The 13,070-nt window shown below is 53.9% G+C and overlaps 1 protein-coding gene across 1 annotated transcript in view; it reads right to left on the bottom strand.

The window, feature by feature from the left end:
• Positions 1–13,070, bottom strand: part of PODXL (podocalyxin like) — a 93,196-nt gene that overhangs the window by 39,657 nt on the left and 40,469 nt on the right. Inside the window, exon 2 of the mRNA XM_065552938.1 lies at positions 2,610–3,290. Within this exon, the coding sequence (XP_065409010.1) occupies positions 2,610–3,290 (681 nt within the window). The remainder of the gene's footprint in view (positions 1–2,609; positions 3,291–13,070) is intronic.

The following is a 13,070-nucleotide window of genomic DNA, read 5'->3' as shown; positions in this document are numbered from 1 at the left end:
GGAGGGGGCGGAGACTTTTGGGAAGGGGCTGGAATGGGGCGGGGCAGGGGTGGAGTCGGGGTGGAGCCGAGGGGGGTTGAGCACCCACTGGCGCTGCGAAAAGTAGGCGCCTATGCCAGGGGCTGTGATGGGGGGAGGGTGCCAGCTGAATGCCCCCATAGATCCCACTTATAGAAGGATCTCGCTGATTTCTTCCAAGACAAAACTGATAAAACGCGTGACCTTCCCCGTCCCCTCAGCTCACCTCCCCTCCTACAACTCTCTCCTCCTTCTCCCCTGTCACAGACACAGCAGTTTCTCATCTGTTCTCCTCCCCTAACCTCTTCACTTGCCCCAGTGGCTTCCTCCCACTTTATCTCCTGATCTCCCTCAAGTCTATTCTCATCCCCTCCCTTACGCTTCTCCTTAACCTCTCTCCTCCGACTCCTTCCGATCACAACACAAACATGCTTTGGTCTCTCCATTTTTTTTTTAAATAACCACCACCTCTGCCCCCACTTGCTGCTTCAACAACCCACTCTCCCCCATTTCCCTTCTCCCTTTCATCACGAAGCTCATTGAATACGCTGTCCACAGGCGCTGTCCGGAGTTCCTCTCCTTCAGTTCCACCCCAGACCCTCACCAGTCTGGGCTTCTGCCCCTTGCAATCCACTGAAATCGCTCTTGACGAAGTCTCTAATGACCTGTTCTTAGCCAAAGCTCAGAACCAATCAGTTCTCCATTCTCACCCTCCTGGAGCGGTCAGCAGCCTTCAACACAGTCAGTCACGCTCTTCTTGAGATCTTGCCCTCCCTTGGCTTCTAGGGCTCTGTCCTCTCCTGGTTCTCTCTAATCACTCCTTAAGTGTGTCCCCCTCCGACTTTCTACAAGGGCTCTACAAGGCTCTGTCCTGGGTCCTCTTCTCTTCTCCCTCTATACCTTATCCCAGGGTAAGTTCAACCGTCTCCATGCTCTCTACCTCTCTACTCCAGACCTGTCTCCTTCTATTCAAACGGCAGGGGGCTGGGAGGGATATGCCCTGTTCCACCCCCTTCCCCCAGGCTCCGTCCCTACCTCTCTCTGCCTCCTCTATGGAGCTGTGTGCACACTGCCGCTCTTCCCCCTCCCCCTCACTAGGGCCATCAGCTGATTGGCGCAGGGACGGAGAGGAGGGGGGGGCAGGAAAGCACCACGCTGGGGGAAAAGGCGGGGGAGGGGGAAGCTTGGCTGCTGCAGAACCAAGCTTCTGCCTCCTGCCCCCGCAGGGGAGAGCGGTGGGGGGGGGGGGGGGGGCGGGACCGCGGCAGGCAGCTGTGTGCCACTCAGAATCGGCTTGCGTGCCGTGTTTGGCATGCGTACCATAGGTTGCCGACCCCTGGTCCAGGTCTTCACATCCAGGCTATGTCTAAAGCTTGCCGATTCTTCAAAAAAGAACTAGACATGTTCATGGAGGATAGGTCCATCAATGGCTATTAGCCAGGATGGGCAGGGATGGTGTCCCTAGTCTCTGTTGGCCAGAAGCTGGGCATGGGTGACAGGTGATGGATCACTTGATGATTACCTGTTCTGTTCATTCCCTCTGGGGCACCTGGCATTGGCCACTGTCAGAAGACAGGACACTGGGCTAGATGCAGGGCTGTCCCTACCCATTCGCAAATTACGCAGCTGCGTAGGGCGCCAAATTTCCTGGTGCCCTGCGCAGCTGCGTGCTGCTCCAGCCCCTGCTCCATCTCTTCCCCATGGTCCCCGCCCCTGCTCCACCCCAGCCTCGCCCCCAGTCCAGCCAGCCCTTCCCCTGAGGACCGCAGGAGGGGTTGGGCTCCCTGCACTCACCGGTAAGTAGAGCGACCCGGCCCCAGCCTGCTCCGCTCCCCTGGCTCCCAGCCACGCTGCTGTGGCCAGCTTCCCCCCCGCCGCCCCGCCAAGGTCTGGGGCCCCACACAGCCCCCCCGCGGAGGGGCTGCGGAGGGCACCAAAATGGCTAGGGATGGCCCTGGCTAGATGGACCTTTGATCTAACCCAGTGTGGCCATTCTTATGTTCTTTCTGTGGAACCTCTCTAAGATGCAGGTTTTTCTGTCCATCCACACAACTACAACTCCCATCCAGGCTCTCATCATCTCTCACCTAGATTAGAGCAACGTCCTTCTTTCTGGCCTTGACAAATACAGCCTTGGCCCGTTCATATCCAGAATGCTTCTGCAACGATCATTTTCCTAGCCCCTACCTCCCCCTTCTCCATCGTGTCAAACATAAGCTGGCCTCCATGGCCTACCTGCTAAATTTTCAAACCAGCACAGACAGGGCCCTGCTAAGGACAAGCGAGGAGTTCGGCCTCTATGCTCCATTTGGTCCTGAGCCTCTTTTGCCAAGGCTGCCAACAAAGGGGCCACTTGCTAGGGTGGCTTTTGTGATAGGGACCCCTGGCCACTGGCCTGCAAGCCACCAGGTGATCTCACGCAGGCCGCTGAACAGCTGCTGGGTGTCAGCAACTGTCAGCCATGGCCAGGCTGAGCTCGACACGAACCCAGGACCTAACCTAGACCGGAAAGACTCCATAACCCGTTTTCTATTCCAGAGTCAGCCAGCATTCCCCCAGCCTCCAAAAACTGCACACAGTCCTGCTCATACCTGTAGTGGTTTCTGTTGTTTGGGGCTTCTGAGATGGACACGCGGCTGCCAGACCAGTGTCTGCAGAGCTGGGGACGTCAGTGGCGATGGTAGAGCTCGGGGTAACAGCCGTGTGAGCAGCTGGGGTGTTCATGGAGCTGGGGGTGGCTGCGGAGCTGAGGGTATGGACAACAGGGGCGGCCGGGGAGCTGGGGGCACTGACGGTGAGGGAGTCTGCAGAGCTGGTGGTGATCGCCGCTGTGCTCTGAGAGGTAGCACTAGCTTTAGTAGGCAGGGTGCTGGTGTCAGCAGGGGTCAGAGTGGTGGCAGGGGACAGAGTGGTGGCGGGGGTCAGAGTGGTGGCATTAGTGTGGGATGGGGCACCGGCGGGGGATGGAGGGACGGTGTCAGGTGATGTTCCAGCACCAGTGAAGGATGGGACGCTGGCACTGCCTGGTGTACCAGAGGTGGTGGGGAGCAGGGTGCTGGCACCAGACAGGGCGTTGGTGGAAGTCGAGGCAGCAGGCAGGATGCCAGGGCCAGAGGAGGGTGAGGTGTCAGCTTTGGTGGGGGTCAAGGTTTGAGTGGGGGTTGGGGCACCCGTAGTCTCAGTGGGGGGTTGGCTGCCCTGGGAGGAGGCATTGGCAGACGGGGCACTTGTGGTGGAAGCTGCAGTCATGTCACTTTGTGCAATGACATCTCCTAAAAAACACAAAGGGCCAAACGGTTACAAAATCAGAGGAAAGGTTTCCTGGCTTCCATCCAGCCCCCTCCACCCCCCACCTCCACCTGCTCTTCATATGCACCATGTCCAGCGCGGACACTTGTGTAAATAGCTAATGTGGGAACCAGCCCCTGCCCACTGCTGAGAACGCTCGCTCAGCGCTTCCCCTGCAGCCCCTATAGGACCAGCTCACTGTGGGGGATTTTCAGAAAATGCCCCGAGGAGCAGCGTGGCAGAGGGGAGGGCTGAGGACGAGGTAAGGAAAAGGAGTGAAGAAGTCAGTCTAATGGGCACAAGTGTTGTAAACTGCATGGATCTTGGAGGGAGGCGCACAGGTTGCAGGAGGGAAGAGTGTGGAGGAGGCACCAGGAAGTCGGTCTGTGTGCACATGGCCGGAATCCTAGGTGCAGACAAGCATCTCTGTAAATAGTTCTTACTGAACTGTTGAATTTTACAGGCATTGAGTCCTTTCATATTATCATCTAGACTGTGATGCATGAAAAACCACGTAACGAGCCAATGGAGCAGCATGTGAGACTTGCCCCGATACCAGGAAGGCTCCTTCCCTCTTGCCACCCCTCTGCATTTTGTTCCCACGTCACCTCCAACCCAATCTTCAAAAGTACCCAGTTGAAGACTGAGTCTATAGAGAGGAGCTGTGGCAGAGGGCAGCAGCAAGACAGCTCAAAACCACAAAAACCCAGTTCAGAGGGGTGAGCAAAAGAATAACACCAAAATTGATTTAAATTAAAAAAAAAAAAAAAAAAAAAAAAAAAACCAAGCAGCAAACCAGACAGGGTATCTTGCGTATTATACATTCACCAATGGTTCCTGCAGGTGACCCATTCTCCTCTGCCAACCAGGGGTGCTGGAACAATTTGTGTAGTGGGGGTGCTGAGAGCCATTGAACCAAACTGTACACCCTGTATATGATGGAAACCACTTCAAGCCAGGGGGTGCGGCAGCACCTCCACACCTCTCGTTCCAACACCTATGCTGCCAACTGCCTGACTTAGGGTATGTCTACACTTTCGAGCTGGGGGTGTGATTCCCAGCTCACGTAGGCATATGCATGCTGAAAGTGGAATGGAGTCGCGGTGTTGCAAGGTGCTGGCCATCCCAAATACATAACGGCTGGCTAGCCCCACTCACGCTGCCACGGATACAATGTATTTTTAGCACGCTAGCTAGGAATTGCACCCCCAACTCTAAACACAGACATACCCTGACTGACTGTCCCCCAGCTGGAAGACTGGGGGTTTTATATGGAGAGAAAGGAAGTCCCTCCCTTAGCTCTCTACTTGACTGACAGCCTTCTTAGCCAATTGGCTTTACACATAGGCTCATGCCCAGACAGTTTGCTGGCTTGGATCTCATTAAAAGCCTCCCCACCAGTAAAAGCGCCACCCTCCAAGCCATCAGTCCTGCTCACTCTCATCCTTTCATGGATTAGGGCCTGGGTTGAGTTCCCAGCTGGCCTGCTGAGTGTCCTTGGGCAAGTCACTTTATCTCCCTGTGCCACCTCTGTTCCCCATCCCAGCTTTCTGTCTGACTTGTCTTGTTAGCTCTTTGGGGCTGGGACATGATGTGTATGTGAAGTGCCAAGCCCAATGAGGTCCTGATCTCCGCTGGGGGCCTCTACGTATTATATAATTATTAAAGAATAATAATACGTTGGGGATCTGATTTCTCCCAAAGCTGTGGTTGTTGACCCTGCCAGAGCCAATTGGGTGTCTGCCTGGATCCCAAATGGCCTGTGTCCGTGTCACCTCCAGCTGCAGCGATTTCATACCTCCACCCCCTCGCATGCTCCTCCACAGAGGGGAGCTTCTGTTAATTAATTCCCAGCCACAAAAATCTGCAACCTGTGACTTTTCCTGGATGGATGAGAGCTGCAATTCTCACTCCCACTGCCCATCCTACGTATCCAGGCTCCCTCGCACAGGGCCAGCAGGCTCAAGAGAGACGCGGGCTGGAATGGAAGCAATGGAATTCCCCCCCCCGCCCCCGCTTTGTTGCAGTTGATATCAAAAGGCATAACAGAGACAGAGAAAGCGGAGATCGAGATCTCCCGCCCACTCGGAGCCCCTGGCAGGAGCGATCTATCTATCTAAGAGGCACCTGTTAGGTGGGACCGTCAACCCTGACAAAAGGCCATTGTTTCAGCACAAACCCGGTAATGCAGTCACGGGATGGTGAGGACCCTTGGAAAGCCCCTTGTTAAACACCCCTCCCCCCAAATTCATCAGAAGGTGGGGGTGATTTTTTTTTTAAACCTCTGATGGAGCTCACCTCTGCCCTGGCATCCACCCCACCCCCATCCAAAGACAACTTTTCTCTGGGCCTCAGGCAGATTCCTCTAAAGAGTAATTTTTGGCAGCTGGAATGGAGCAGATGCCCTAACTGGTATGCAGGTCCCTAAGCTTCCAGGGGAGAGAAAATCCTCAACCCCGTCGCTTCTCCCCATCTCAGTTGACACACACCACGTCGGGGTCTCACTTATCAATACACTCGTATTGCTTAGGCTAAGCCTCGGCTAGAAAGACCAGCCCGTGGCTGAGTCCTTGCACTGGTAGGAAGCCAGCGTGTCCATACCCACGTTTACGCTAATTTACTTTTTGCCATCCATCTATTGGAGAAAGTTACCCTGATGCCCAGCCGGGGCAAGGAAGCTCCTATCTATCACTGTTAGTTCAACAGATGGACTGCCAGTGAGGATGCACCTCACTGCCACCATGCGACCAGGTTAAACAGTCGTCCCGCTGCTGTTTCACAGACATTGCTAATGGGGCCAGGCTGGACAACTTTCTGCAACTGCACTCCCAGGGGTCCCTGTTTGCTCAGGGTCCCTTCCCTGCCTCCTCCCATAGTAATGAGAGCACGATTTTACTGAAGAGGGGAACAAACAAACAGATTTCACCGTCCCTTGCCCTGTCAGGGAACAAATTATCCCCAAGAACACCGGGTTCATCTAAGGGGAAGAATATATTTTTGCAGGAACGCAATGCTAAATGATTCCCATCATCTCCCTAGGGAAAGACTTTTCCTGAAAGTCTGAGGAGGAATTTCACCTGGGGTTTCAACTAGGGTCACGCTCCCCACGCCCAATTTTTGGTAAGGTGGAAAATTATCTACCTCCCCCCATTCCGGGGTGGTAGCATCAGGGTGAAGTTAGTGACACTGCATTAACTGGGCTTTCATCTCTTGTAGCATGCCAGGGAAAACTAAGAGGTACGCCGCTAGTCCCCAGGTTTGCTGGAAGACAGTATCTCGGAGGTGGAATTGTCAGGCAGTTGCAACGAATCCAAATCCTGAAAGCAAAGGCATGTTGCATGGGACGCTTTGAAAAGGCAATTAAAAATTCACACACACACACACGCAGCAGTTTGAGGTTAAATAGTCTGGGAGGAATAAGTGCCCTGAATAAGAGCATAACACAATCATGTCAGTGTGCATGTGAGATTGTTTGCCTCCCTCGAGGGAAGCCCTAGCGTGGATAAGAGCCTCATACCAACTGCTAGCAACAGGAGTTACCCCCTCACAGCAAATGAGGCAGGTCTGTGGTTGCAAGGCTGAAAGTGCCAGGTTCAATCTTCATTGATAACTGAGCCTGATTCTCTATTGGCCCTTGTCTTGTGTAGTCATTCCTGTCAGCACAAAGTGGATGTGAAACACTCCTGTTCTGATCTGATCGTACTTGGCGGTGGTGTGAACGACCATCTGAGGGGCTGGGCAATGGAGAGCCTGCTCCTCTGTGCCTCACGTTGTTAGGGCTGGTTCCGTTTATCCAAACCCAACCGAGGGCCACATCATCGGCTGGTGTGAATCGGCATAGCTACACTAAGGTCCACAGAGTGATGCTAATTTACACCAACTGAGGATCTGGCCCAGAGTTTTAAAACTGAAGCTCCAGATTGGTGGAGGGGCAGGAGAAACTGTGGCAGGATTTATTCGGAAAGGGCCCCTGGGTCCGGGCGCGGGAAAAGAAGGGTCCCTGGCTCTGAGAAGAGGAGGGCCCCTGGTACTGGGTGCGGGAAGAGGAGGGTCCCCCGACTCCGGGTGCGGGAAGAGGAGGGCCCCTGGCTCTGGCCATGGGAAAAGAAGGGCCCTGGCTCTGAGAAGAGGTGGGCCCCCGGCTCTGGGTGCGGGAAGAGGAGGGCCCCCGGCTCCGGGCGCGGGAAGAGGAGGGCCCCTGGCTCTGGCCATGGGAAAAGAAGGGCCCCTGGCTCTGAGAAGAGGTGCGCCCCTGGCTCCGGGCAAGGGAAGAGAAAAAACACACCAGAGCAAAGTGCCTAGAAAAGGAACGTCCCTCCTCTTCCTCCCCCAACACCATCTAAAGCCACCTCCCCCCACCCCCTCGCAGCTCCTGCTGCTAGGTTCACTCCCCGTCCAAGTCCTTTCATTTCCTATCTCTGTAACTCCCCCTCCCCCCAATCACCTCTCGAAAGAGCTCAGACTGGCTCCAAGTCTATTAATAGTGGGAAAAGGAAACACAGAAGAATAACCTAGGAAATTGTGGGCGACACCCCACTCAGCCTGTCAAGCAGAGTCCCGCTCACAGAGTCGTTGGCCAAGAGCCCCTGCTTCTCTTGAGATCTGATGGGAAACCGAGGGACATGGGGTCGTGCAGTTAGTGGGAGGGGAGAGACAAACTGGGGCTGAACAGGCCTTTGGAAATGCCTACTTCCCCCTTTGCAGCCTTTCCTGCTTAAATAAGGGAAAAGGGTTGACGTCATTACAGGGAAGATGGGATTTGGGAACCCAGGCGTAGCATTTACTAGGGGAGGGAGTGTAGCCTAGAACAGTGAGGTGGGAGTCAAGAGTCTTCAGTGCTTTCCCTTTCATCAGGCAAGATCCCAAAGTGCTTTGCAAACATTAGTTCCAAAGAGTCACTCCAGCTGCCACCGAAAAGCAGCCGCCGTTGGGCAGCAGCTGTGCCGGGAAGTGAGGAAGAACATAATCTCCAATTGAAACCGGGAGGGAAATTAGACAGAAAATAATCACTCACGCTGGAATGTGGTCAGGCGACCTGGGCAAGTGCTCCAACTGCTGACTAACCAGTCAGGATATTTACTGATCACGTGTGGGCAGGGCCGCAGTTTTATGGCATTGTAGAAAGACAGCATATCTAGCACAGCGCCCCCTACTGACCTGCTAGCACACTGGTCACGGTAGTTCTATTAGTCATGTGCTAAGCCAGAAGGGTGACCAGACAGCAAGTGTGAAAAATCGGGACGGGGGTGGGGGGTAATAGGATCCTATATAAGAAAAAAGCCCAAATATAAGGACTGTCCCTATAAAATCGGGACATCTGGTCACCCTATAAGCCAGTGACACTCAGACTGAGGCTCGGGAGCCGCAAGTGGCTCTGTAATGTGTCTCCTTTGCAGCACATGACATTCCACACGGCGTGATGTAATTATTAACCAATCCGGATGTTTTTACTATGTTATTAACCAATTGATAAAATAATAATGCTTGGTCAGTCATTTTGCTGTGGCTCTTTGAGGTAACGTCGATCGCTCATTCGGATTCTGAATATCAGGGCTCTAAGCCAAACAACGGGTGCAGACGATAACCCAGTGCCATTTACCCCGTGGAAAAGCAGGTGTCTACATGACAAAAAGCCACTCACTAATTGGCATTAACGGATCCCTTTGCGGCTGGCCTCACAAGCGGCGATTACGAGGTGGCTAGACCATGGAGAATGAACTGATCCCCTCACCTCTTCTACTCTGCCCCAAAGAGAAATCACAGCATGTGAGGTCCTCCAAGCAATGATACTTGGCCACACACAGCAACCACTGTCAAAGCACTTTACAGACAGTCGTTCATCCGTCCAATCGTTGCATTGTACAATGTTAAAGACAGGGCCTGGCACCCAGATAGAATGAGAAGTACAACACCTCTGGGAAGGAAGCTACCATGCTTGGATTCAGATTTAGTGCAATGGGGCTTGGTTTCTGGGGGGGGGGGGTCTGTTTACCCCTCCCCCCCAACTGTGACAAGGACTCGTTATGGAACTGGCTTTTGAGTCGGAGCTGTTTAGAGCTAGTGTGTGAGCGACACAGAGACAATCAAATCAAGGCAATAAAACACGCTGTGTCGTCTCTGCTATCAGATAGGAACAAGTGTGCGTGTGGGGGGGGGCGGTATATTCTGTCCAAAGCTTGCGCCCAGAAGGTCCCACCTGATAAGCCCTGACTGTCTGAATCAAGGGAGAGATAAAGGCAGGGCATTCTTCCGATCCTGAAGTGTCCTGTTCTTATCGCCCCAGTTCAGATGGAGAGCCTGGCAAGGGCTCTCGGCGGGTCGGATTTCAATGGGCCCCAGCTGCAGTGACCGTCTCCCTTCTTTCCCCCCCTTCCCAAACAGGTTGATGGATGCTCCAGGCCGCCGCGGGAATGATTTAAACCAGCGATGTCCACAATCACGAGAAGGGACATTTATCCACAGGAAGCAGCCGCCCGGCCAGCCCTCCCCAATCAATCTCCACATGGGACAAAAGAGAAGTCGCTCCCAAGAGGGTGGCCTTGTGGTTAAGACACTAGACTGGGACTCAGAGGGCTTCAATTCCCAGCCTTGCCACTGACTTCTTCTGTGAGCTTGGGAAAGTCCCTTTGTCTCCCAGTGCCGCAGTTCCCATCTGTAAAATGGGGCTAAGCATCCTTCCTTGCTCCCGGTGCCTGTCCTGTCTATTTGCACCGCAAGCTCTTGGGAAGCAGGGACTGTCTCTCGCCACGTGTTTGTACAGTCCTTAGCACAGTGCACTACTGTGAACCAACATCAGGGTTAAATCTAGCATCTTGCGGGGGGTTAGACTAAAGGACCCTTCTAACCCTATGATTCTATGAGCAACTGCAATGTCTCTGCTAGGGTGGACTGGGGACAACAAGGTGTTGGCTCATAGGCGCTGACTCCCCCCCCTGGCCCTCCCAGCACCGCCCCCTTCCCCCAAGTCCCCAATCCTTGCCCTGCCTCTTCTCCACCTTCTCCCCTGAGCGCGCCGCATCTCTGCTCCTCCCCTTCCCTCCCGGAAAGTCCTAAGCGCCGCCAAACAGCTGCTAGATGGCAGCGGGGGTGGGAAGCGCTGGGAAGGAGGGGGAGGAGCGGGGACGCGGCACACTGGGGAGGGCGGGAGAAGGAGGCGAGGAGGGGGGAGTTTGGCTGCCGGTGGGTGCGGAGCACCCGCTAATTTTTCCCCGTGGGTGCTCCAGCCCCCCACAGAGTCGGCATCGGAGTGCCTGTGGGCTGGCTTGCAATGGTGGGTTTTGTTGGGTGAACGTGTGGGCCCTAAACCAGACTTAGACCCTCTGCTTGTTTGACAGAGCGTCGCAGCATGGACGGAGCGTGGGACCGGGAGCCAGGAACTCCGCTGTATGAGTTCTGTGTGGCACTGGGCAACTCAAAGTCAACGTACTTTAGCTTCCCTCTGTGTAACACGGGGCTCATAATAGCGCTTTCTCAGGGATGCTGGGTGACCTGATGCATTCATGGTTATGCAGCACCGTGAGCTTATAAAGCACTGTGTAAGTGCGAACTATTTTTATCATCACCAAACCCCTATCAGACGGCAGGGACTTTCGGTCACCCCCAAGCTGGGCTGCATTCAGGTCAATGACCCAGAGCTACAAGCCCATCACCGATTCCCCGAGCCAAACACTGCTCCAAAAGAAATAGACTTTACACCTTCAGCCAGACGCCTCCCCTCATCCCACCAATTCTCTGGTGCTTCTGTGGGAGAAGTATTCCTAGCTTCCCGAGTCCCCTTCGCACAGAGTCTGCTTAGTGTGGCAATAGCTCTGACCAGCGGGTCCTATGAAAACCACTCAGCACCCAGGGGGCAGAGACTGCAGCTGTAGGTAGAGGAAGGACAGCCCAGTGCTAAAGGCTGTAGCCTAAGACTTAGAAAACCAGGGTTGGAGTCGCTGCTCCCCTACAACTCTGTGTGTGACCTTGGGTGAGTCAACTCACCCCTCTGGGTCGGTTCTCCAATGGGAATAGCGCTTCCCTGCCTTGCAGCAGTACTGTGAGGTGCTCGTATACTAGGCTGACGGGGTACCTCAGCACAGGCCATTTAAAGGTAATCCTGCTTTTACATTTGCAAAATATGGGGGGCGTTGTGCCTAGCTTGGCTTCTCTGCGCCTGGGAAAGCTGGTCTCAGTTCTCTCCCTCCCTCCCCACAAGAAGGCAATTCAATTTTCTTTAGCTTGACCTTTCTCCGATTTCGCTAGCGTCGGGTGATTGTTAATGGAAAACGGAGCCATTCGCTCTTCAGTTGTGGATTCAAATCCTGCCTGTCACAGGGCAATAGTGACCCTTTAAAAGGGAGCAGGGCCGGTGCACCTGTGATTGGTCAGCTGACCCCAGCTGAGTTTTAAAAGAGGGCACCCGGGTTTAGAGAGAGACTCTGCCTGACTGGGTAAGACAGGCTGAGAGCCAGCCAGGAAAGGGGCACAGAAAGGGGGGCATGGAGCTCTCACTGCCTGCTCCCTGGGAGCCCTAGAGAGCAGGAATGCCTGAGTCCCCCTCCCCACCATGGGAGGGCAGGTGTAGTGAGATTGCCAGAGTGCGCTTGGAGTGGGTGCAGAAGGGCAGGGGGAATGCCCTGGGAGCTGTGGCCTGGGGCAATTGAGGAACTGGGTTTTGTTGACCTAGGCTAAGTTTGGACAATAAAACTGCATGAAAGAGCCTGGGGATGTGGCCGTGAGGCCTTAGCAAGCTGGGGGAAGGTCCCTGCCTTGTGACACGTCCCAGATGGGCAGGGACTGGATAGCATCATCCTCAGACGGTTGTTCAGTCATGTGTGGGTCTCTGTTCAGAAGCCGATGGACAAGGGTCCATATGGCAAGTGTCTCGCCTGGCCCCCTTGATGGCAGCCTCAGTGGCATGAGCAAGAACTGAACCTCAGGTCAGAGTTGAGGGATACTGGGGGGATAATGTGATGGGAACTTGCTTTTAAAGCTTCCACTGTGCTGTGATTCGATTTCTGAGTTGATCCAGCTTCCCCCATTCCAGCCCATCGCCCTTCCCAGGCTGCTAAACAAAACAGTAAGGGATGCTGTGCACTCACACTAAAAATCCTGTCTACCTAAAACTGCACCGCTCAGGAAATGACAGCGGAACTGCTGGGACCGGAAAAACAGGGAATGCCGGCCAACAAACCAGCATGTCCCTACTGCTCTCACTGCAGCTCCGTAAAGACAAGTGACCCAGGCTTGAAACCCTTCTGAGGGGTTGTCATTTTAAGGGGTTTTCCCCCACGTAGCCAGAGCTGTGCCAGCCTCTCATAATTTCACAGAGTCTGAGGCAAGAAGTGACCATTTTGGGTTGGACTAGAGCAGTGGTTCTCAACCAGGGGTACGTGTACCCCTGGGGGTACACAGAGGTCTCCCAGGGGGGTACATCAACTCATCTAGATAGTTGCCAAGTTTTACAATAGGCTACATAAAAAGCACTAGCAAAGTCAGTACAAACTAAAATTTCATATAAACAATGACTTGTTTATACTGCTCTATCCACTATACACTGAAATGTAAGTACAATATTTATATTCCAACGGATTTATTTGATAATTACATGGTAAAAATGAGAAAGTCAGCAATGTGTCAGTAATAGTGGGCTGTGACGCTTCTGTATTTTTATGTCTGATTTTGTAAGCAAGTAGTTTTTAAGTCAGGTGAAACTTGAGGGTGCACAAGACAAATCAGACTCCTGAAAGGGGTACAGTCGCCTGGAAAGGTTGAGAGTCATGGGA

Source organism: Chrysemys picta, chromosome 1 (assembly GCF_011386835.1).
Source record: "Chrysemys picta bellii isolate R12L10 chromosome 1, ASM1138683v2, whole genome shotgun sequence".
NCBI classification, from domain to species: domain Eukaryota; kingdom Metazoa; phylum Chordata; order Testudines; family Emydidae; genus Chrysemys; species Chrysemys picta.
The sequence above is the reverse complement of the archived record's forward strand: the minus strand, read 5'-3'. Positions and strand labels throughout refer to the sequence as shown.